Source organism: Cherax quadricarinatus, chromosome 71, assembly GCF_038502225.1.
Source record: "Cherax quadricarinatus isolate ZL_2023a chromosome 71, ASM3850222v1, whole genome shotgun sequence".
NCBI lineage: Eukaryota > Metazoa > Arthropoda > Malacostraca > Decapoda > Parastacidae > Cherax > Cherax quadricarinatus.
The window spans coordinates 17,250,219-17,274,574 of NC_091362.1; the positions used below are offsets into that span (position 1 = coordinate 17,250,219).

The 24,356-nt window shown below is 45.7% G+C and overlaps 1 protein-coding gene across 1 annotated transcript in view; it reads left to right on the forward strand.

Annotated features, from left to right (window-relative positions):
* The first annotated feature begins 964 nt into the window (after positions 1 to 964).
* Positions 965 to 24,356, forward strand: part of LOC128700434 (adipokinetic hormone/corazonin-related peptide receptor variant I-like) — a 50,161-nt gene continuing 26,769 nt past the window's right edge. Inside the window, exons 1-2 of the mRNA XM_070100185.1 lie at positions 965 to 1,356; positions 21,161 to 21,257. Of these exons, the coding sequence (XP_069956286.1) occupies positions 965 to 1,356; positions 21,161 to 21,257 (489 nt within the window). The remainder of the gene's footprint in view (positions 1,357 to 21,160; positions 21,258 to 24,356) is intronic.

Consider the following 24,356-nt stretch of genomic DNA (forward strand, 5'->3'; position numbering starts at 1 on the left):
AGAGTTCCAGCAGGTGATTCTTGGACGGGAGGGTGTTGAGTTCCAGTGAGTGACTGTTGACGGGGCAAGGACTGAGGAATACTCTCAGTGATTGGATGGTCTGGGGAGGCAACCAGAGGTGCGTGTCGGTGACGTGCGGTTGACGAAAGGACAGAACTCTTCTTGAGACAAGATTTTAGGGAATTGCTTTCAGTCTTGACTCAGGAGAATTGGAAGGACTCAAGTGCTTTCACTTAGGAAATCTTTGCTGGCGTAAACAAGGTCCTGGGACCTTTGTCACTCCACTCTCCCAGATCCCAGAACCGAAACGATTCCAGTGACCTTTCATCCATATTCTCAGTATCAATATAGCTTCTTCCAGCAGGGAAAACTGCTTCCAGACTTAGCTCACAAAACTAGGGAAAACACTAAGCTCAGCGTTGCAGCTGCTTATCTTATTTTCTTCTTCCAGGAAAATGCTCGCATCAGAGTTTATTATTAATATTATATTACAAAATGTGCATTGAACTCGTATGGGGGTCATACAGCCAGTGGCTAAGAAAAATGTTTGAGCTACCCGGCGCTCTGGTAGTTACTGCCCATAGATGAGGTCTCCACAGCATGATTTTATAAATGCAAGAACATCCCCTAGTGCCAGCCTAAACCTCTGTAAAGAAAACGAGCCAAAGGCATTTAAAAAAAATTCAAGGACTCTTTACATTCTTTTAGTAATTTTTATAACTCGGTCTTCGAGCTTAGCTGAATAAGACTCTGGAATGGGAGAAAGTCATAAACATTAAGTGTAAACAACAGGTTATACAAGTGGATAGCTCCTGGATACTGTGGTTTTGGGAGAAAGAAGTGAGGGCTTTTGTTATAAACGGCTGCAGTTATTTCAGTCTTGGATAAAAGTAATATATCTTTGCGTTATCCGGGTTCGTAACGCTTATACAACAGTAAAACGCTGAGTAGAAAACTTATCGACATGATCCAAAACACCAGCAAAGTTTCGCGCAGTGAGATCGAACAGACATTTTCTTATCGTGAAGACTTCCCGGCGAAGAACTCGGCGCTCCTGAAGACGTCTTTGGATGGACCGCACCAAGAGGAACAAGACCTGACATCATCTGTCCGCCTTCTGTCCTTGCGGGGAAGCCTAGATGAATCCTTCCCGATAGACATCCTGGAGGAGGCGGTGAATCAGACGCTGGTCAATGTGTCCTCATATAACGAGAGTGGAGTGACGGAGGGCGTGGTGAAAACTCTCCCGCAGGAGATGCTCTTCAACACCTCCCACGTCATTACCATCAGCGCATACTCCTGCCTCATGGTCCTCTCAGCTCTGGGCAACATCTCAGTTCTCAGATCTATTGCAGGGTAAGTCTGTTAAAAATCACAGCATGATTACCAAAAAATTCAACATAGATACCATAAATTCCAATATAAACATCAAAAATTACATTTCAGTTAGGGTGAGTAGTATGATGAATCTACAGTGTGAGTAGATTGTTAAACCTTCTGAGTCAATTTTTCATTACAATCAAGATTTTTGTTTTAAAAAAATCTTTAGAGAAAGAAAGGCCTAATGTTTTTGATTTCAGTGAACTTATAGATGATTCATTAAATTTTGTGCAGTATTACATATAGAGGAATAAGAGAATCTACAGGGTGAGTAAATTGTTGAGTATACATAGTGAGTATACGACTTGAAGCCATGAGCAGTAGTCTACGTAAATTCAGAATATAATGTGAAGTTCACTCGGCAGATCTATAACTGAGTCAATTAGGGACGTGTAGCGTAGGCATCTCTCAACGAGTGAACATTATCAAGGACTGAACATTATTAAGGACTAAACATTATCAAGGACAAAACATTAAATATTATCTTAGACGAAGCGATATATCTGTGTTGTTATTGCGACCTCAGAGAAAGGACTCGGTAACTATTTTGTATATATTGTATGTTAATGCAATTTTACATTGCTGATATTTTCATTAATAGCTAAAATGACAGGTATCTTTATTCCGAAACGTTTCGCCTACGCAGTAAGCTTCTTCAGTCGAGTACAGAGGAGTTAGAAGAAGCAGTAGAGATGTGAAGACGATGTCATAAGTCCGTCACCCTCGAAGACGTAGTTCTGAGGCGATTAGAGGTAGCAGAGTTTCAATCCTCCAGACGCACACACGCTATCACTTGGACCGATGTAAACAACTCAGACTACAGCTATTATACCACAAGACGGACACACGCAACATTAGTTTTATTCTGGGTGTCTCTTTCAAGACCTCCGTTGCCCGGTCTCAGACTATGGTCCAAGACCATTGAATATATTTTCCCCGAGCAGCCCATAACAAACTCCAACTTTAACTTGTACTCACCCATTTGTATCCACCTATTTGAGGTAGCAGGGGGTCGAGTCTCAGCTCCTGGCTCCGTCTCTTATCCTGCTACTTACTTCCCAAAGAGTGTAGAATTAATATCTTTAAAATTAACTTTGGCAGAAATACTGATTTTAATTGTTCAAAATAAGAATAATAGAAAAGAAATAAGAATAATATAAAAAGGAGAGGAAAATGATAGAGAATAAAGACATGAATATGAAAATGGAGGTGGAGGAGAAGTGGTGCTTTGTGTGTGGTGGTGCTGTGTGTGGTGGTGGTGCTGTGTGTGGTGGTGGTGCTGTGTGTGGTGGTGGTGCTGTGTGTGGTGGTGGTGCTGTGTGTGGTGGTGGTGCTGTGTGGTGGTGGTGCTGTGTGTGGTGGTGGTGCTTTGTGTGTGGTGGTGCTGTGTGTGGTGGTGGTGCTGTGTGTGGTGGTGGTGCTGTGTGTGGTGGTGGTGCTGTGTGTGGTGGTGGTGCTGTGTGTGGTGGTGGTGCTTTGTGTGTGGTGGTGCTGTGTGTGGTGGTGGTGCTGTGTGTGGTGGTGCTGTGTGTGGTGGTGGTGGTGTGTGGTGGTGGTGCTGTGTGTGGTGGTGGTGCTGTGTGTGGTGGTGGTGCTGTGTGTGGTGGTGGTGCTGTGTGTGGTGGTGGTGCTGTGTGTGGTGGTGGTGCTGTGTGTGGTGGTGGTGCTTTGTGTGTGGTGGTGCTGTGTGTGGTGGTGGTGCTGTGTGTGGTGGTGGTGCTGTGTTTGGTGCTGGTGCTGTGTGTGGTGGTGGTGCTGTGTGTGGTGGGGGTGATGTGTGTGGTGGTGGTGCTTTGTGTGTGCTGGTGCTGTGTGTGGTGGTGGTGCTGTGTGTGGTGGTGCTGTGTGTGGTGGTGGTGCTGTGTGTGGTGGTGGTGCTGTGTGTGGTGGTGGTGTGTGTGGTGGTGGTGCTGTGTGTGGTGGTGGTGCTGTGTGTGGTGGTGGTGGTGGGTGTGGTGGTGGTGTGTGTGGTGGTGGTGCTGTGTGTGGTGGTGGTGCTGTGTGTGGTGATGGTGCTGTGTGTGGTGATGGTGCTGTGTGTGATGGTGGTGCTGTGTGTGGTGGTGGTGCTGTGTGTGGTGATTGTGCTGTGTGTGGTGATGGTGCTGTGTGTGGTGATGGTGCTGTGTGTGGTGGTGGCGCTGTGTGGTGGTGGTGCTGTGTGTGGTATGGTGCTGTGTGTGGTGGTGGTGCTGTGTGTGGTGGTGGTGCTGCGTGTGGTGGTGGTGTGTGTGGTGGTGGTGGTGTGTGTGGTGGTGGTGGTGTGTGTGGTGGTGGTGCTGTGTGTGGTGGTGGTGGTGTGTGTGGTGGTGGTGCTATGTGTGGTGTTGGTGCTGTGTGTGGTGGTGGTGCTGTGTGTGGTGGTGGTGCTGTGTGTGGTGGTGCTGTGTGTGGCGGTGGTGCTGTGTGTGGTGGTGCTGTGTGTGGTGGTGGTGGTGCTGTGTGTGGTGGTGGTGCTGTGTGTGGTGGTGGTGCTGTGTGTGGTGGTGCTGTGTGTGGTGGTGGTGCTGTGTGTGGTGGTGGTGCTGTGTGTGGTGGTGGTGCTGTGTGTGGTGGTGCTGTGTGTGGTGGTGGTGCTGTGTGTGGGGGTGGTGCTGTGTGTGGTGGTGGTGCTGTGTGTGGTGATGGTGCTGTGTGTGGTGGTGGTGCTGTGTGTGGTGATGGTGCTGTGTGTGGTGATGGTGCTGTGTGTGGTGGTGGTGCTGTGTGTGGTGGTGGGGCTGTGTGTGGCGGTGGTGCTGTGAGTGGTGGTGGTGCTGTGTGTGGTGGTGGTGCTGTGTGGTGGTGGTGCTGTGTGTGGTGGTGGTGCTGTGTGTGGTGGTGGTGCTGTGTGCGGTGGTGCTGTGTGTGGTGGTAGTGCTGTGTGTGGTGGTGGTGCTGTGTGTAGTGGTGGTGTTGTGTGTGGTGGTGGTGCTGTGTGTGGTGTTGGTGCTGTGTGAAGTGGTGGTGTTGTTTGTGGTGGTGGTGGTGTTGTGTGTGGTGGTGGGGCTGTGTGTGGTGGTGGTGCTGTGTTTGGTGGTGGTGCTGTGTGTGGTGATGGTGCTGTGTGTGATGGTGGTGCTGTGTGTGGTGGTGGTGCTGTGTGTGGTGGTGGTGCTGTGTGTGGTGGTGGTGGTGCTGTGTGTGGTGGTGCTGTGTGTGGTGGTGGTGCTGTGTGTAGTGGTGGTGTTGTGTGTGGTGGTGGTGCTGTGTGTGGTGGTGGTGCTGTGTGTAGTGGTGCTGTGTGTGGTGGTGGTGCCGTGTGTGGTGGTGGTGCTGTGTGTGGTGGTGGTGCTGTGTGTGGTGTTGGTGCTGTGTGTTGTGGTGGTGCCGTGTGTGGTGGTGGTGCTTTGTGTGTGGTGGTGCTGTGTGTGGTGGTGGTGCTGTTTGTGGTGGTGGTGCTGTGTGTGGTGGTGGTGCTGTGTGTGGTGGTGGTGCTTTGTGTGTGGTGGTGCTGTGTGTGGTGGTGGTGCTGTGTGTGGTGGTGGTGCTGTGTGTGGTGTTGGTGCTGTGTGTGGTGGTGGTGCTGTGTGTGGTGGTGGTGCTTTGTGTGTGGTGGTGCTGTGTGTGGTGGTGGTGCTGTGTGTGGTGGTGGTGCTGTGTGTGGTGGTGGTGCTGTGTGTGGTGGTGGTGCTGTGTGTGGTGGTGGGGCTGTGTGTGGCGGTGGTGCTGTGAGTGGTGGTGGTGCTGTGTGTGGTGGTGGTGCTGTGTGGTGGTGGTGCTGTGTGTGGTGGTGGTGCTGTGTGTGGTGGTGGTGCTGTGTGTGGTGGTGCTGTGTGTGGTGGTAGTGCTGTGTGTGGTGGTGGTGCTGTGTGTAGTGGTGGTGTTGTGTGTGGTGGTGGTGCTGTGTGTGGTGGTGGTGCTGTGTGAAGTGGTGGTGTTGTGTGTGGTGGTGGTGTTGTGTGTGGTGGTGGGGCTGTGTGTGGTGGTGGTGCTGTGTGTGGTGCTGGTGCTGTGTGTGGTGGTGGTGCTGTGTGTGGTGGGAGTGCTGTGTGTGGTGGTTGTGCTTTGTGTGTGGTGGTGCTGTGTGTGGTGGTGGTGTTGTGTGTGGTGGTGCTGTGTGTGGTGGTGGTGCTGTGTGTGGTGGTGGTGCTGTGTGTGGTGGTGGTGTGTGTGGTGGTGGTGCTGTGTGTGGTGGTGGTGCTGTGTGTGGTGGTGGTGCTGTGTGTGGTGGTGGTGTGTGTGGTGGTGGTGCTGTGTGTGGTGGTGGTGCTGTGTGTGGTGATGGTGCTGTGTGTGGTGATGGTGCTGTGTGTGATGGTGGTGCTGTGTGTGGTGGTGGTGCTGTGTGTGGTGATTGTGCTGTGTGTGGTGATGGTGCTGTGTGTGGTGATGGTGCTGAGTGTGGTGGTGGCGCTGTGTGGAGGTGGTGCTGTGTGTGGTATGGTGCTGTGTGTGGTGGTGGTGCTGTGTGTGGTGGTGGTGCTGCGTGTGGTGGTGGTGTGTGTGGTGGTGGTGGTGTGTGTGGTGGTGGTGGTGTGTGTGGTGGTGGTGCTGTGTGTGGTGGTGGTGGTGTGTGTGGTGGTGGTGCTATGTGTGGTGTTGGTGCTGTGTGTGGTGGTGGTGCTGTGTGTGGTGGTGGTGCTGTGTGTGGTGGTGCTGTGTGTGGCGGTGGTGCTGTGTGTGGTGGTGCTGTGTGTGGTGGTGGTGGTGCTGTGTGTGGTGGTGGTGCTGTGTGTGGTGGTGGTGCTGTGTGTGGTGGTGCTGTGTGTGGTGTTGGTGCTGTGTGTGGTGGTGGTGCTGTGTGTGGTGGTGGTGCTGTGTGTGGTGGTGCTGTGTGTGGTGGTGGTGCTGTGTGTGGGGGTGGTGCTGTGTGTGGTGGTGGTGCTGTGTGTGGTGATGGTGCTGTGTGTGGTGGTGGTGCTGTGTGTGGTGATGGTGCTGTATGTGGTGATGGTGCTGTGTGTGGTGGTGGTGCTGTGTGTGGTGGTGGGGCTGTGTGTGGCGGTGGTGCTGTGAGTGGTGGTGGTGCTGTGTGTGGTGGTGGTGCTGTGTGGTGGTGGTGCTACTGTGTGGTGGTGGTGCTACTGTGTGGTGGTGGTGGTGCTGTGTCGTGGCGGTGGTGCTGTGTCGTGGCGGTGGTGCTGTGTCGTGGCGGTGGTGCTGTGTCGTGGCGGTGGTGCTGTGTCGTGGCGGTGGTGCTGTGTCGTGGCGGTGGTGCTGTGTGAAGTGGTGGTGTTGTTTGTGGTGGTGGTGGTGTTGTGTGTGGTGGTGGGGCTGTGTGTGGTGGTGGTGCTGTGTTTGGTGGTGGTGCTGTGTGTGGTGATGGTGCTGTGTGTGATGGTGGTGCTGTGTGTGGTGGTGGTGCTGTGTGTGGTGGTGGTGCTGTGTGTGGTGGTGGTGGTGCTGTGTGTGGTGGTGCTGTGTGTGGTGGTGGTGCTGTGTGTAGTGGTGGTGTTGTGTGTGGTGGTGGTGCTGTGTGTATTGGTGGTGCTGTGTGTAGTGGTGCTGTGTGTGGTGGTGGTGCCGTGTGTGGTGGTGGTGCTGTGTGTGGTGGTGGTGCTGTGTGTGGTGTTGGTGCTGTGTGTTGTGGTGGTGCCGTGTGTGGTGGTGGTGCTTTGTGTGTGGTGGTGCTGTGTGTGGTGGTAGTGCTGTTTGTGGTGGTGGTGCTGTGTGTGGGGGTGGTGCTGTGTGTGGTGGTGGTGCTTTGTGTGTGGTGGTGCTGTGTGTGGTGGTGGTGCCGTGTGTGGTGGTGGTGCTGTGTGTGGTGTTGGTGCTGTGTGTGGTGGTGGTGCTGTGTGTGGTGGTGGTGCTTTGTGTGTGGTGGTGCTGTGTGTGGTGGTGGTGCTGTGTGTGGTGGTGGTGCTGTGTGTGGTGGTGGTGCTGTGTGTGGTGGTGGTGCTGTGTGTGGTGGTGGGGCTGTGTGTGGCGGTGGTGCTGTGAGTGGTGGTGGTGCTGTGTGTGGTGGTGGTGCTGTGTGGTGGTGGTGCTGTGTGTGGTGGTGGTGCTGTGTGTGGTGGTGGTGCTGTGTGTGGTGGTGCTGTGTGTGGTGGTAGTGCTGTGTGTGGTGGTGGTGCTGTGTGTAGTGGTGGTGTTGTGTGTGGTGGTGGTGCTGTGTGTGGTGGTGGTGCTGTGTGAAGTGGTGGTGTTGTGTGTGGTGGTGGTGTTGTGTGTGGTGGTGGGGCTGTGTGTGGTGGTGGTGCTGTGTTTGGTGGTGGTGCTGTGTGTGGTGATGGTGCTGTGTGTGATGGTGGTGCTGTGTGTGGTGGTGGTGCTGTGTGTGGTGGTGGTGCTGTGTGTGGTGGTGCTGTGTGTGGTGGTGCTGTGTGTGGTGGGGGTGCTGTGTGTAGTGGTGGTGTTGTGTGTGGTGGTGGTGCTGTGTGTGATGGTGGTGCTGTGTGTGGTGGTGGTGCTGAGTGTGGTGGTGGTGCTGTGTGTAGTGGTGCTGTGTGTGGTGGTGGTGCCGTGTGTGGTGGTGGTGCTGTGTGTGGTGGTGGCGCTGTGTGTGGTGTTGGTGCTGTGTGTTGTGGTGGTGCCGTGTGTGGTGGTGGTGCTTTGTGTGTGGTGGTGCTGTGTGTGGTGGTGGTGCTGTTTGTGGTGGTGGTGCTGTGTGTGGTGGTGGTGCTGTGTGTGGTGGTGGTGCTTTGTGTGTGGTGGTGCTGTGTGTGGTGGTGGTGCTGTGTGTGGTGGTGGTGCTGTGTGTGGTGTTGGTGCTGTGTGTGGTGGTGGTGCTGTGTGTGGTGGTGGTGCTTTGTGTGTGGTGGTGCTGTGTGTGGTGGTGGTGCTGTGTGTGGTGGTGGTGCTGTGTGTGGTGGTGGTGCTGTGTGTGGTGGTGGTGCTGTGTGTGGTGGTGCTGTGTATGGTGGTGGTGCTGTGTGTGGTGGTGGTGTTGTGTGTGGTGGTGCTGTGTGTGGTGGTGCTGTGTGTGGTAGTGATGCTGTGTGTGGTGTGGTGGTGGTGCTGTGTGTGGTGGTGGTGGTGCTGTGTGTGGTGGTGGTGGTGGTGGTGGTGGTGGTGCTGTGTGTGGTGGTGGTGGTGGTGCTGTGTGTGGTGGTGGTGCTGTGTGTGGTGGTGCTGTGTGTGGTGGTGCTGTGTGTGGTGGTGGTGCTGTGTGTGGTGGTGCTGTGTGTGGTGGTGCTGTGTGTGGTGGTGATGCTGTGTGTGGTGGTGGTGCTGTGTGTGGTGGTGCTGTGTGTGGTGGTGCTATGTGTGGCGGTGGTGCTGTGTGTGGTGATGGTGCTGTGTGTGGTGGTGGTGCTGTGTGTGGTGGTGGTGCTGTGTGTGGTGGTGCTGTGTGTGGTGGTGGTGGTGCTGTGTGTTTTGGTGGTGCTGTGTGTGGTGTGGTGGTGGTGCTGTGTGTGGTGGTGGTGCTGTGTGTGGTGGTGCTGTGTGTGGTGGTGGTGGTGCTGTGTGTGGTGGTGGTGCTGTGTGTGGTGGTGCTGTGTGTGGTGGTGGTGCTGTGTGTGGTGGTGCTGTGTGTGGTGGTGCTGTGTGTGATGGTGCTGTGTGTGGTGGTGGTGCTGTGTGTGGTGGTGGTGCTGTGTGTGGTGGTGGTGTTGTGTGTGGTGGTGGTGCTGTGTGTGGTGGTGCTGTGTGTGGTGGTGCTGTGTGTGATGGTGTTGTGTGTGGTGGTGGTGCTGTGTGTGGTGGTGGTGCTGTGTGTGGTGGTGGTGCTGTGTGTGGTGGTGGTGCTGTGTGTGGTGGTGCTGTGTGTGGTGGTGGTGGTGCTGTGTGTGGTGGTGGTGCTGTGTGTGGCGGTGGTGCTGTGTGTGGTGGTGCTGCTGTGTGTGGTGGTGGTGCTGTGTGTGGTGGTGGTGTTGTGTGTGGTGGTGGTGCTGTGTGTGGTGGTGGTGCTGTTTGTAGTGGTGGTGTTGTGTGTGGTGGTGGTGGTGCTGTGTGTGGTGGTGGTGCTGTGTGTAGTGGTGGTGTTGTGTGTGGTGGTGGTGTTGTGTGTGGTGGTGGTGCTGTGTGTGTGGTGGTGGTGATGTGTGTGGTGATGGTGCTGTGTGTGGTGGTAGTGTTGTGTGTGGTGGTGGTGTTGTGTGTGGTGGTGGTGCTGTGTGTGGTGGTGGTGCTGTGTGTGGTGGTGGTGCTGTGTGTGGTGGTGGTGCTGTGTGTGGTGATGGTGCTGTGTGTGGTGGTGGTGTTGTGTGTGGTTGTGGTGTTGTGTGTGGTGGTGGTGCTGTGTGTGGTGGTGGTGCTGTGTGTGGTGGTGGTGCTGTGTGTGGTGGTGGTGTTGTGTGTGGTGGTGGTGCTGTGTGTGGTGGTGGTGCTGTGTGTGGTGGTGGTGCTGTGTGTGGTGGTGCTGTGTGTGATGGTGGTGTTGTGTGTGGTGGTGGTGCTGTGTGTGGTGGTGGTGGTGCTGTTTGTAGTGGTGGTGTTGTGTGTGGTGGTGGTGTTGTGTGTGGTGGTGGGGCTGTGTGTGGTGGTGGTGCTGTGTTTGGTGATGGTGCTGTGTGTGGTGGTGGTGCTGTGTGTGGTGGTGGTGCTGTGTGTGGTGGTGGTGCTGTGTGTGGTGGTGGTGCTGTGAGTGGTGGTGGTGCTGTGTGTGGTGGTGGTGCTGTGTGTGGTGGTGGTGCTGTGTGTGGTGGTGCTGTGTGTGGTGGTAGTGCTGTGTGTGGTGGTGGTGCTGTGAGTAGTGGTGGTGTTGTGTGTGGTGGTGGTGCTGTGTATGGTGGTGGTGCTGTGTGTAGTGGTGGTGTTGTGTGGTGGTGGTGGTGTTGTGTGTGGTGGTGGGGCTGTGTGCGGTGGTCTTGCTGTGTTTGGTGGTGGTGCTGTGTGTGGTGATGGTGCTGTGTGTGGTGGTGGTGCTGTGTGTGGTGGTGGTGCTGTGTGTGGTGGTGGTGCTGTGTGTGGGGGTGGTGCTGTGTGTGGTGGTGCTGTGTGTGGTGGTGGTGCTGTGTGTGGTGGTAGTGCTGTGTTTGGTGGTGGTGCTGTGTATTGTGGTGGTGCTGTGTGTTGTGGTGGTGTTGTGTGTGGTGGTGGTGTTGTGTGTGGTGGTGGTGTTGTGTGTGGTGGTGGTGCTGTGAGTAGTGGTGGTGTTGTGTGTGGTGGTGGTGCTGTGTATGGTGGTGGTGCTGTGTGTGGTGGTGGTGCTGTGTGTGGTGGTGGTGCTGTGTGTGGTGGTGCTGTGTGTGGTGGTAGTGCTGTGTGTGGTGGTGGTGCTGTGAGTAGTGGTGGTGTTGTGTGTGGTGGTGGTGCTGTGTATGGTGGTGGTGCTGTGTGTAGTGGTGGTGTTGTGTGTGGTGGTGGTGTTGTGTGTGGTGGTGGGGCTGTGTGTGGTGGTCTTGCTGTGTTTGGTGGTGGTGCTGTGTGTGGTGATGGTGCTGTGTGTGGTGGTGGTGCTGTGTGTGGTGGTGGTGCTGTGTGTGGTGGTGGTGCTGTGTGTGGGGGTGGTGCTGTGTGTGGTGGTGCTGTGTGTGGTGGTGCTGTGTGTGGTGGTAGTGCTGTGTATGGTGGTGGTGCTGTGTGTAGTGGTGGTGTTGTGTGTGGTGGTGGTGTTGTGTGTGGTGGTGGTGTTGTGTGTGGTGGTGGTGCTGTGAGTAGTGGTGGTGTTGTGTGTGGTGGTGGTGCTGTGTATGGTGGTGCTGCTGTGTGTAGTGGTGGTGTTGTGTGTGGTGGTGGTGTTGTGTGTGGTGGTGGGGCTGTGTGTGGTGGTGGTGCTGTGTGTGGTGGTGGTGCTGTGTGTGGGGGTGGTGCTGTGTATGGTGGTGGTGCTGTGTGTAGTGGTGGTGTTGTGTGTGGTGGTGGTGTTGTGTGTGGTGGTGGTGCTGTGTGTGGTGGTGGTGCTGTGTATGGTGGTGGTGCTGTGTGTAGTGGTGGTGTTGTGTGTGGTTGTGGTGTTGTGTGTGGTGGTGGTGTTGTGTGTGGTGGTGGTGTTGTGTGTGGTGGTGGTGTTGTGTGTGGTGGTGGTGTTGTGTGTGGTGGTGGTGTTGTGTGTGGTGGTGGTGTTGTGTGTGGTGGTGGGGCTGTGTGTGGTGGTGGTGCTGTGTGTGGGGGTGGTGCTGTTTGTGGTGTCGGTGCTGTATGTAGCGGTGGTGTTGTGTGTAGTGGTGGTGTGTGTGGTGGTGGTGCTTTGTGTAGTGGTGGTAGCAATGGTGGTGGTGCTGTGTGTAGTGGTGGTGTGTGTGTGGTGGTGCTTTGTGTAGTGGTGGTAGCAATGGTGGTGGTGCTAGTAGTTGTAGCGGTAATAGTGGTGGTAGCAATTGTAGTGGTATTAGTGGTAGTTGTGGTGGTGGTAGTGGTTGTAGTTGTAGTGGTGGTGGTGGTGGTAGTGGTTGCAGTGGTAGTGGTGGTGGTGGTAGTGGTTGTAGTAGTGATGGTGGTGGTGGTGGTTGTAGTGGTGGTGGTGGTGGTGGTGGTGGTTGTGGTAGTACTGGTGGTGGTGGTGGTGGTGGTAGTGGTAGGGGTGAGGGAGGGGGGTGTTATCCTGCCCGTGTTATCCGGCTTAACTTTAGGCTTCCAGTTGCAGGCTGTTTTCTTTCTTTATGACCTTCCATTCCAGCACTGCTATCTTTTAAACCAGGGTTTGTTGTTGTTGCTGTTGTTCTTGCTGCTGTTTTTGTTGTTCTTGGTGTTGTTGTTATTGTTGATTTTGTTGTTGTTGATGGTGGTGTTGGTGACGGTGTTGTTGTTAGTGTTGTTGTAACTGTTGGTGGTGGTTTGGTATTGTTATCACTGTTGGTCAATTAGCAGTGTTGGTCAGTGTTGGTCAACTAGCAGTGTTGGTCAGTGTTGGTCAACTAGCAGTGTTGGTCAATGTTGGTCAACTAGCAGTGTTGGTCAGTGTTGTAGTCAATTAGCACCCAAATACCTATTTACTGCTAGATGAACATTTGCAGGGGATCATGCCCTATTGTCTCCACCCGCCCCAGGATTGAACCCAGGTCCTTCGGGCGTGAGTCGAAGGCCCTAAGACAGAAGGAAGATATACACGATACGCTGACGTACGTCGCAGTGTTCACTGACCCGCGGAAAACAGCGTTTTGGATTTTGGTATCAATTTCAACTGATTTAACTTAATATGAAAGTCAAGCGAAAGGAATGGAACTGGCTCAGGTAAATCCCAGGATAAACAAGAAGAGATTAGTGTGTTGAGTTGCATTCTGGGATACCAGGTGACTGTTGTCTTCTCCTGTGTGAGGTTTATCCTATGTTGGGTATGTTGTTCTGTTGGTACGTTGTAGATGAGTATGAGGAAGAGTGTACCAACGATGTACCTATCCTATCCTGGCTACATTGTTTCTCTCCTGTGTGATTCCTGCCAAATTACTGGTATATACATTTTCCACTGTCTTTGTTTCTCTTGCTGTCTCCTCTACACTGGTGAACCTGGCCACACCCTGGCTACACCCTGGCCACACCTTGGCAGACGTAGAACACACACGAGGGAAGTGTTCTTCCTGGTGACACTAACAAGGTTCTCTACTTTTAAAGGGGTGGACTGGTAAGCCAGTGGAAGGCCTCGGTCAGATGACCAAAAGCTCCAGTGGCAGGTCATGATATGACTAAGACCCGCGTCAGGAAGCACTTGTCACGTTTCCTAACGAATTTTATCTAACCTAACTCAACCTAATTCTTAAGCTAAATATTAATTCAGTTTGTGTTTCTGTTGATGCTTAGCTCTCTCAGTATAGTGGCAAATGCTAGAATCTTCAAGTAAAATTGGTCAGGAAACAGCCAAGGGAGGTTTTGGTCATTTGACCGAGGCCTTCCACTGGCTTACCTCCAGTCTTCAGAACACTTAGCCTTCTTTTGGCTTTTCCTGACATGCCTGCCTGAATTTTCGTCACGTCTCTTATTTCTCCTTACACTCTTCTTCCCTCATGGGTAAGTAGGCCTACCGCATTTATAATCTTTTCTTGCTATGTGAACCTACTAAGAGAGATGTGTGACGGTAGAGGCTGAAGTTACACAGCTCCTTTCTCTTATCGAAATACAATTAGTTAATACCACTACTACTAAAACTACTACCACTATTACTACAACAACTACTACTACTCTTACTATTGCTATTACTACTACTACTACTACTACGACTACTACTACTACTACTACTACTACTACGACTACTACTACTACGACTACTACTACTACTACTACTACTACGACTACTACTACTACTACTACTACTACTACGACTACGACTACTAACTACTACTACTACTACTACTGCCACTAATACCACTACTCACCTCACGACTTCTCGTATTCTGTTTCCGCAGTCTTTCCTTTCTCTACCTCTCTGATTTTCCAATATCCTCGCTTACTTGTGACTTGACAATGATCCAGATGGAATCGCAACATGATCCAGATTTTCATCTCTAAAGATAAAGATTTTTATGAATTGTAAAAATACATAAATTGCTTTAATTAGTATTTTCATGTCAGAATTTTATTTATTTTTATTTCCTAGTAATAATTTGTTGGGTAACTAACTAATTTGTGGGTGAAAGCACCAATGAATAACTTAGCACCATGCGGGTCTACAATAATTGAAAATGGAATTAAATCCGCTAGTTTTATCTAGGAAAAAAATAGGTCTTTCGCTATTTATTCCCCTGGATCATCCGAGTCTTGTTACGTTGACGGGATATTGTTGATTGTTGCAATATTATTTCTGTGATATTGTTGATTGTTGCAATATTATGTCTGGAATATTGTTGATTGTTGCAATATTATGTCTGGAATATTATTTATTGTTGCAATATTATGTCTGAAATATTGTTGATTGTTGCAGTATTATATCTGGAATATTATAGATTGTTGCAATATTATATCTGGAGTATTCTTGATTGTTGCAATATTATGTCTGGGATATTGTTGATTGTTGCAATATTATGTCTGGAATATTATTGATTATTGCAATATTATGTCTGGAGTATTGTTGATTGTTGCAATATTATGTCTGGGATATTGTAGATTGTTGCAGTATTATGTCTGGAATATTATTGATTGTTGCAATATTATGTCTTGAATATTATTGATTATTGCAATATTATGTCTGGAGTATTGTTGATTGTTGCAATATTATGTCTGGAATATTATTGATTGTTGCAATATTATGTCTTGAATATTATTGATTGTTGCAATATTATGTCTTGAATATTATTGATTATTGCAATATTATGTCTGGGATATTGTTGATTGTTGCAATATTATGTCTGGAATATTATTGATTGTTGCAATATTATGTCTTGAATATTATTGATTATTGCAATATTATGTCTGGAGTATTGTTGATTGTTGCAATATTATGTCTGGGATATTGTTGATTGTTGCAATATCATGTCTGGGATATTGTTGATTGTTGCAATATTATGTCTGGAGTATTGTTGATTTTTGCAATATTATGTCTGAAATATTGTAGATTGTTGCAATATTATGTCTGGAATATTGTTGACTGTTGCAATATTATGTCTGGAGTATTGTTGACTGTTGCATTATTATGTCTGGGATATTGTAGATTGTTGCAATATTATGTCTGGAATACTGTTGATTGTTGCAATATTATGTCTGGAATATTGTTGATTGTTGCAATATTATGTCTGGAATGTTGTTGATTGTTGCAATATTATGTCTGGAATATTGTTGATTGTTGCAATATTATTTCTGGAATATTGTTGATTGTTGCAATATTATGTCTGAAGTATTGTTGATTGTTGCAATATTATGTCTGGAATATTGTTGACTGTTGCAATATTATGTCTGGAATGTTGTTGATTGTTGCAATATTATGTCTGGAATATTGTTGATTGTTGCAATATTATTTCTGGAATGTTGTTGATTGTTGCAATATTATGTCTGGAATATTGTTGATTGTTGCAATATTATTTCTGGAATATTGTTGATTGTTGCAATATTATGTCTGAAGTATTGTTGATTGTTGCAATATTATGTCTGAAGAATTGTTGATTGTTGCAATATTATGTCTGGAATATTGTTGATTGTTGCAATATTATGTCTGGAGTATTGTTGACTGTTGCATTATTATGTCTGGGATATTGTAGATTGTTGCAATATTATGTCTGGAATACTGTTGATTGTTGCAATATTATGTCTGGAATATTGTTGATTGTTGCAATATTATGTCTGGAATGTTGTTGATTGTTGCAATATTATGTCTGGAATATTGTTGATTGTTGCAATATTATTTCTGGAATATTGTTGATTGTTGCAATATTATGTCTGAAGTATTGTTGATTGTTGCAATATTATGTCTGGAATATTGTTGACTGTTGCAATATTATGTCTATAGTATTGTTGACTGTTGCATTATTATGTCTGGGATATTGTAGATTGTTGCAATATTATGTCTGGAATACTGTTGATTGTTGCAATATTATGTCTGGAATATTGTTGATTGTTGCAATATTATGTCTGGAATGTTGTTGATTGTTGCAATATTATGTCTGGAATATTGTTGATTGTTGCAATATTATTTCTGGAATATTGTTGATTGTTGCAATATTATGTCTGAAGTATTGTTGATTGTTGCAATATTATGTCTGGAATATTGTTGATTGTTGCAATATTATGTCTGGAATATTGATGATTGTTGCAATATTATGTCTGGAGTATTGTTGATTGTTGCAATGTTATGTCTGGAATATTGTTGATTGTTGCAATATTATGTCTGGAGTATTGTTGATTGTTGCAATATTATGTCTGGAATATTGTTGATTGTTTCAATATTATGTCTGGAATATTGTTGATTGTTGCAATATTATGTCTGGAATATTGTTGATTGTTGCAATATTATGTCTGGAATATTGTTGATTGTTGCTATATTATGTCTGGGATATTGTTGATTGTTGCAATATTATGTCTGGAGTACTGTTGATTGTTGCTATATTATGTCTGGGATATTGTTGATTGTTGCAATATTATGTCTGGAGTACTGTTGATTGTTGTATTATGTCTGGAATATTGTTGATTGTTGCAATATTATGTCTGGAATATTGTTGATTGTTGTATTATGTCTGGAATATTGTTGATTGTTGCTATATGTCTGGGATATTGTTGATTGTTGCAATATTATGTCTGGAATATTGTTGATTGTTGTATTATGTCTGGAATATTGTTGATTGTTGCTATATGTCTGGGATATTGTTGATTGTTGCAATATTATGTCTGGAATATTGTTGATTGTTGTATTATGTCTGGAATATTGTTGATTGTTGCTATATGTCTGGGATATTGTTGATTGTTGCAATATTATGTCTGGGATATTGTTGATTGTTGCAATATTATGTCTGGAATATTGTTGATTGTTGCAATATTATGTCTGGAATATTGTTGATTGTTGCTATATTATGTCTGGGATATTGTTGATTGTTGCAATATTATGTCTGGAGTACTGTTGATTGTTGCAATATTATGTCTGGAATATTGTTGATTGTTGTATTATGTCTGGAATATTGTTGATTGTTGCTATATTATGTCTGGGATATGGTTGATTGTTGCAATATTATGTCTGGAATATTGTTGATTGTTGCAATATTATGTCTGGAATATTGTTGATTGTTGTATTATGTCTGGAATATTGTTGATTGTTGCTATATTATGTCTGGGATATGGTTGATTGTTGCAATATTATGTCTGGAGTACTGTTGATTGTTGCAATATTATGTCTGGAATATTGTTGATTGTTGCAATATTATGTCTGGAGTATTATGGAAATATTAGACGAACTTGCTGGTCACATTACGATAGTGTTCAAGAGAAACATCTAATCTGTACGGGTTCAATATTTTTCGAGTATTATTTTTTTAAATTTCACTATTTTTCAAATATTTTCTTTTTCAGTATTTCAGTATTTTTAATATTTTTCAAAATCTGCATTTTTCGGATATTATTTTCAAAATTCCACTATTTTTCAAAAATATTTTTATAGCTTCAGTATTTTTCAAATATATTTTTCTCAAAATTTCAGCATTTTATTCAAAAATATTATTCTCAAAATTTTTACATTTTTCGAAAAATATTTTTTTTTTAATTTAAGCATTTCTCAATTTTTTTTTATTCTTTGAAACTTGTGAATGAGAGATTCTTGATTCCATATTCTTGGGAATACATGAGTAGGTAATAGGTACACGAATATTAGTTATGGAAAATATTACTCTCCTCCCTTACTATAGTTTCATTAATTAGGTGACTTTTAGGTTTCTAGCTGTCAGGTGAAGTGAACTGTGAACTTTGTGAACACTGTGAACTGGTTTACTGGTCTGTGAACTGGTGAAAATGAATTATTCTGGTCTGGTGAAAACTGTGAACTTTGTGAACCTTGAACTGGTGAACTGTGTGAATGTTGGTGAAACACTGAACTGGTGAACTGCGAACTGGTGAACTGTGAACTTGAACTGGTACTGTGGTGAACTGGTGAACTGTGAACTGGTGAACTGTGAACTGGTGAACTGTGAACTGGTGAACTGTGAACTGGTGAACTGGTGAACTCTGTGAACTGGTGAACTTGAAACTGTGAACTGAACTGTGAACTGTGAACTGGTCTGGTGAACTGTGAACTGGTGAACTGGTGAACTGTGAACTGGTGAACTGTGAACTGGTGAACTGTGAACTGGTGAACTGTGAACTGGTGAACTGTGAACTGGTGAACTGTGAACTGGTGAACTGTGAACTGGTGAACTGTGAACTGGTGAACTGTGAACTGGTGAACTGGTGAACTGTGAACTGGTGAACTGTGAACTGTGAACTGGTGAACTGGTGAACTGTGAACTGGTGAACTGGTGTGAACTGTGAACTGGTGAACTGGTTGTGAACTGGTGAACTGTGGTGAACTGTGAACTGGTGAACTGTGAACTGGTGAACTGTGAACTGGTGAACTGTGAACTGGTGAACTGGTGAACTGTGAACTGGTGAACTGTGAACTGGTGAACTGTGAACTGGTGAACTGTGAACTGGTGAACTGTGAACTGGTGAACTGGTGAACTGTGAACTGGTGAACTGTGAACTGGTGAACTGTGAACTGGTGAACTGTGAACTGGTGAACTGTGAACTGGTGAACTGTGAACTGGTGAACTGTGAACTGGTGAACTGGTGAACTGGTGATTCTTGCAACTGTACACATGTGCAACTGCCGTCTGGTCGGTTTTTATGTAGACTATTCCAAGTTTTGATTACCCTGCAACAGCTTGAGAAGGCTTCTTTGGATAGTCTTCAAACCTTCAATACTCGTGTAGCTTACTCAGAAGATGATTGGAATTATTAGTGAAGTGAGCAGGAGTAGAATTTCCAAATTAATTCATAAAATTGTATAGTTTTAACTGTGAAATAACTCTTCCGATCGGATTCAAACTTATAAAAAGGGTAATGCCCTTTGGGTAGGTAGGTGCAACTCTGCCAGTTTATTAACATACATAATAATAATAATAATAATAATAATAATAATAATAATAATAATAATAATAATAATAATAATAATAATAATAATAATAATAATAATAATAATAATAATAATAATAATAATAATAATAATTATTATTATTATTATTATTATTATTATTATTATTATTATTATTATTATTATTATTATTGTTATTATTATTATTATTATTATTAGCATAATCAAGTGCTAAACCCTAAGGGTCAAGACGTAGTTAATAAATTTCGAAATGTTAGAATATGTCTAATAACTGGAGAATGCTTCACCTGGCAAGCTTCAAACTTTTTAGCGCTGGTGAGTTTCCCTCAAAGGGAGCCTCTCGTGGATTTTGGGTAGTGGATGTTTTCACTTGCCAAATTCTGTTAAGAAAACTTCTTTCCATCCAATAATGAAATGATGCACCACGCCCACCTACCACCACTACCAGCATACCCACCTACCACCACTACCAGCACTACCACCACTACCACCACTACCACCACTACCACCACTACCATCACACCCAACTACCAACTCATCCACCTACCACCACTATCAACACATCCACCTACCACCACTACCAACACACCCACCTACCACCACACCCACCACAATACGCACCACTACACCCACTCTAGCAGAGATGCCTCACTGCATACCGCCCTAATCAACACCGTGCAACCAAAGCAAGGCACATCAATGCTTCACAACACACAAAATCTTGCAAAGCTTCCATCAGGACGCAGGAGACTAAACTGGTTCAGTAAACTGTTTACTCTCTACGACGCTGCCTCAGTCACTGATTGGCTCTGTTGACCTTTATATCTATCATATTTGTACTGACCTTTAATTAAGCATTGCTTGTCAAAGACTGTATATATACCGACCAAAAAAATTTATTTCTAGCACTGTATATATATATATATATATATATATATATATATATATATATATATATATATATATATATATATATATATATATATATATATATATATATATTACAAATAAAGATATGTGTGAAATTTTGATTCATACTCCATTTTTAAGTCAAATTTGGGTCCTAATTTAAATTCCAGTTCCATGTTACGCTTCAGCTCTAACTTGAATTCCAGTTCATGTTCCAAGTTACCTGGAAGAGGGTGTGGTGCAGAGTCACAATTGCCAAAGTCATTCTCAGGACAATAACAAGTTTGGCAAGTTTAGTGGTGGTAGTTAGGGTGGTGGTGGTCGTCGTGGTGATAGTGGTAGTTGTGGTGGTGAGATGGTATTGAGGGTTGTGATGGTAGTAGTAGTGTGGTGGTGAGGGATCGTGGTGGTGTTGGTGGTGGTTCAAGTGATGGCGAATGTGGTTGTAGTGATATCGATTGTGGTTGTAGTGATGGTGGTAGTGATGGTAGTTAGAAATAGGCAGACAAGGCTAGTCTTGATGATAACAACGAAAAAAGGACTAGATATACATATATAATTATTAGTATTTTGTGATAGAGAGAATGAGAGAAAGTGAAAACGAGAAAAAAATCTTTCTTTCTCCTACATTAAGTATCACCAATATTAAATATTTTTATATATTTTATCACCTCAAAATCACTAAAATTTTACTGTGACTCATTAATCGCATCAATATATCAAAGAGAAAACAAAATCCCCCAACCATGTACCATGCTGTAAAGCTTCCATCACAGCTTCGTAAAACAGCAGTGACAGTCGTAAACCTCAAACAGAGACCATTACGTTGAAGACAAACACCGTGTTACCTACCTCAACCAGCTGGTCACAGGTGGAGCACACACACTTTCAATATATATATATATATATATATATATATATATATATATATATATATATATATATATATATATATATATATATATATATATATATATATTTATATATATATATATGTCGTGCCGAATATGTAAAATTGGTCAATTAGCAAGAACTCATTTAAAATTAAGTTCTTTCTAAAATTTTCTCTTATAAGTTTAAAGATAAAGCTTTTTTCATTAATGTTGATGTACAAATTTATAATTTTGCACCAAAAGGAACTTAGAAAACTTACCTAACCTTATTATAGCAAGAACAATTTATTTTAGCCTAACCCTACTAAATATATTTTAGATTTGTTTACAATAACTTAATACTAAACAAACACAGTGAAATATATTTTTTTCGTTAGGTTCAGAATGAATTTGGCGAAATTATTGCATACACAAATTTTCACTTGTCCTATATGGCAAGATGAGCGTTGCTATTTAAGCCAAGATCGCAAGTTCTGCCTATTCGGCACGACATATATGTATATATATATATATATATATATATATATATATATATATATATATATATATATATATATATATATATATATATATATATATATATATATATATATATATACTCACATATTCCTCGTCTTCATCCAACACCTACTGGTGTTGTTTACATGTTGCAGAGGTTCATGAAGTGTTTGTGTTGCAGACACCGGTCTCGGACCTTGGCCTCCAGGGTGACGCTGATGATTCTCCACCTCACCATTGCTGACCTCCTCGTCACCTTCCTGCTCATGCCCCTGGAGGTACGTGCCCGGGGACACGGGTAGGGGAAAATGGGGGAGACTGGGCAGGGAAGTAGGGAAGGTGGTAGAGGGAAGAAAATGAAGGGAATGGATAAAGGTGGATAAGGATAATTTTCTTTTGGTACGGAATCAATGTATGTGTGTGTGTTTGTTTGTTTGTGTGTGTGAGTGTGTGTGTGTGTGTGTGTGTGTGTGTGTGTGTGTGTGTGTGTGTGTGTGTGTGTGTGTGTGTGTGTGTGTGTGTATGTGTGTGTGTTTGTGTGTATGTACTCACCTAGTTGTACTCACCTAGTTGAGGTTGCAGCACTGGTCCTAGGACTGACCCCTGTGGGACCCCGCTGGTCACAGGTGCCCACTCTGACACCTCGCCACGTACCATGACTCGCTGCTGTCTTCCTGACAAGTATTCCCTGATCCATTGTAGTGCCTTCCCTGTTATCCCTGCTTGGTCCTCCAGTTTTTGCACTAATCTCTTGTGTGGAACTGTGTCAAACGCCTTCTTGCAGTCCAAGAAAATGCAATCCACCCACCCCTCTCTCTCTTGTCTTACTGCTGTCACCATGTCATAGAACTCCAGTAGGTTTGTGACACAGGATTTCCCATCCCTGAAACCATGTTGGCTGCTGTTGATGAGATCATTCCTTTCTAGGTGTTCCACCACTCTTCTCCTGATAATCTTCTCCATGACTTTGCATACTATACATGTCAGTGACACTGGTCTGTAGTTTAGTGCTTCATGTCTGTCTCCTTTTTTAAAGATTGGGACTACATTTGCTGTCTTCCATACCTCAGGCAATCTCCCTGTTTCGATAGATGTATTGAATATTGTTGTTAGGGGTGCGCATAGCGCCTCTGCTCCCTCTCTCAGGACCCATGGGGAGATGTTATCTAGCCCCATTGTGTGTGTGTGTGTGTGTGTGTGTGTGTGTAGTAACATTAGTATTCTTTATTCTCTTCTCAGCTCTTTACGCAGACAATTGAAATGTTTTTCAATATCCAGATATTAATTATCAGTCCACGTAACATAAAATATCTCCCGCCCCCATCCCTCGCCCCCCCCCGGGGTAAGACACTTTCTTGCCTTTCCTACCTCCTCCCTCCTTCCCCCACACAAGCTGTGTTCTGCTCTTACGGCAGTGTGACCAAGTGCTGTGCACAAATACTGGTTGTCTTACTGCATTGTTACCAAATGATGGTTGTCTTACTGCAGTGTTACCAAGTGTTGGTTGTCTTACTGCAGTGTTACCAAGTGTTAGTTACCTTACTGCAGTGTTACTAAGTGCTTGTTGTCTTACTGCATTATTACCAAGTGCTGGTTGTCTTACTGTAGTATTACCAAGTGCTGGTTGTCTTACTGCAGTGTCACCAAGTGCTGGTTGTCTTACTGCAGTGTCACCAAGTGCTGGTTGTCTTACTGCAGTGTCACCAAGTGCTGGTTGTCTTACTGCAGTGTCACCAAGTGCTGGTTGTCTTACTGCAGTGTTGTAGTACCAGCACCACCCTTCCCTCCACTTAAAAATGGTCGCTAGGCCCAGTTCGCTCACTCGCTCAATCTTTCGTGCGCTGGCACCGTTCGTGCGTGCCTCGATAATGATTCCAGAGCATCCTTTTGTGTATATATTCTGGAGAGTATATCTCTCTTTTGATGTGTATGCGCTGACAGCAGCACTGTATATACGAAGAGGGATGTATATAAAGCTAATTGAAAGATTTCTGATATCAGGAATTTTGACTGATGGAGTACAGGTCGTGTGGTCGATAGAATTTAAACCAAATGAACCAAATACCCAAGCAACCAGTCAATCAATCAACCAACGAAGCAACCAAGCAACCAACTCTCTCAGCAACCAAGCAATCACGTAGCTTGACAACTAAGTGGACATGTTTGACCTTTTAATTACGACCATCTGGTTAAGGTCACTGACAGCTCCTTGATGTGCAACTCTTCACTACATTTCCTTTGATGTATAAACTAGACTCCAGCACATTAGAAAAAAATTCGACTTTCATTCCAGAAATATATATATATATATATATATATATATATATATATATATATATATATATATATATATATATATATATATATATATATATATATATATATATATATATATATATATATATATATATATATATATACCAGGTGCCTGTCAATCCCAAAACTTACCTATTTTCTGAGATGCTCCCCAGCCTTCAGCAGTCCAAAACTCAAGGAATATGACTCTCTCCTGAAGGCCATGCTAGAAAGTGTATTGAATCTTTCCCTTGACGATGGACAGTGGTTGCAAGCCTCACTTCCGGTCAGGCTTGGAGGGCTAGGAGTACGCAGATCCTCCCAGATTGCTCTACCAGCTTTCCTATCCACTTCCATTGCATCAAACGAGTTGATAAGACAAATTCTTCCTGACACCCTCAGTGACTCAGCAGGAATAGAAGACCCTAGCTATGCCAGTGCCATCACCGAATGGGAGACTCTTGCTGCTCCAGCACCAAACCCTAGTGCAGCACTGGCTCACAAACAGTCAAGCTGGGATGGCCCAATTGCTGAAAAGGTGCTTGCCAACATGCTCAGGGCTGCAACATCAGATAGGGAGATTGCCCATCTCCAGGCTGTGAGTGCACATCACTCCGGGGACTTCCTCCAAACAGTTCCCATATCGGCAATGGGAACGCGACTCAACCCTAAGACCCTCCGTATTGCAGTGGCTCTGCGCCTTTGCTGCCCCAATTCACACAGACTATATGTGTATTTGCGGCGAAGTGCAAGCAGACCAATACGGTCTACATGGTCTTAACTGTTCCAAAACCAAGGGCTGGCATGCAAGACACAATGAGGTCAACGACATCATTAAGAGAACCCTTGCTACAGCTGGATGCCCTGCCGAAAGGGAGCCACGATCACTTGCAGCAAACAATACCCACAACCCAGCAAACCGCCCCGATGGGATCACCATCTATCCTTGGAAGAATGGCAAGCTCTTAGCATGGGACTATACCTGTGTGTCCACACTGGCTGACACCTATATCCATCACAGTGTGGGGCGACAGGGAGGAGCTGCTGACCACAGGGAGGAGTACAAGATCAACAAGTACAGG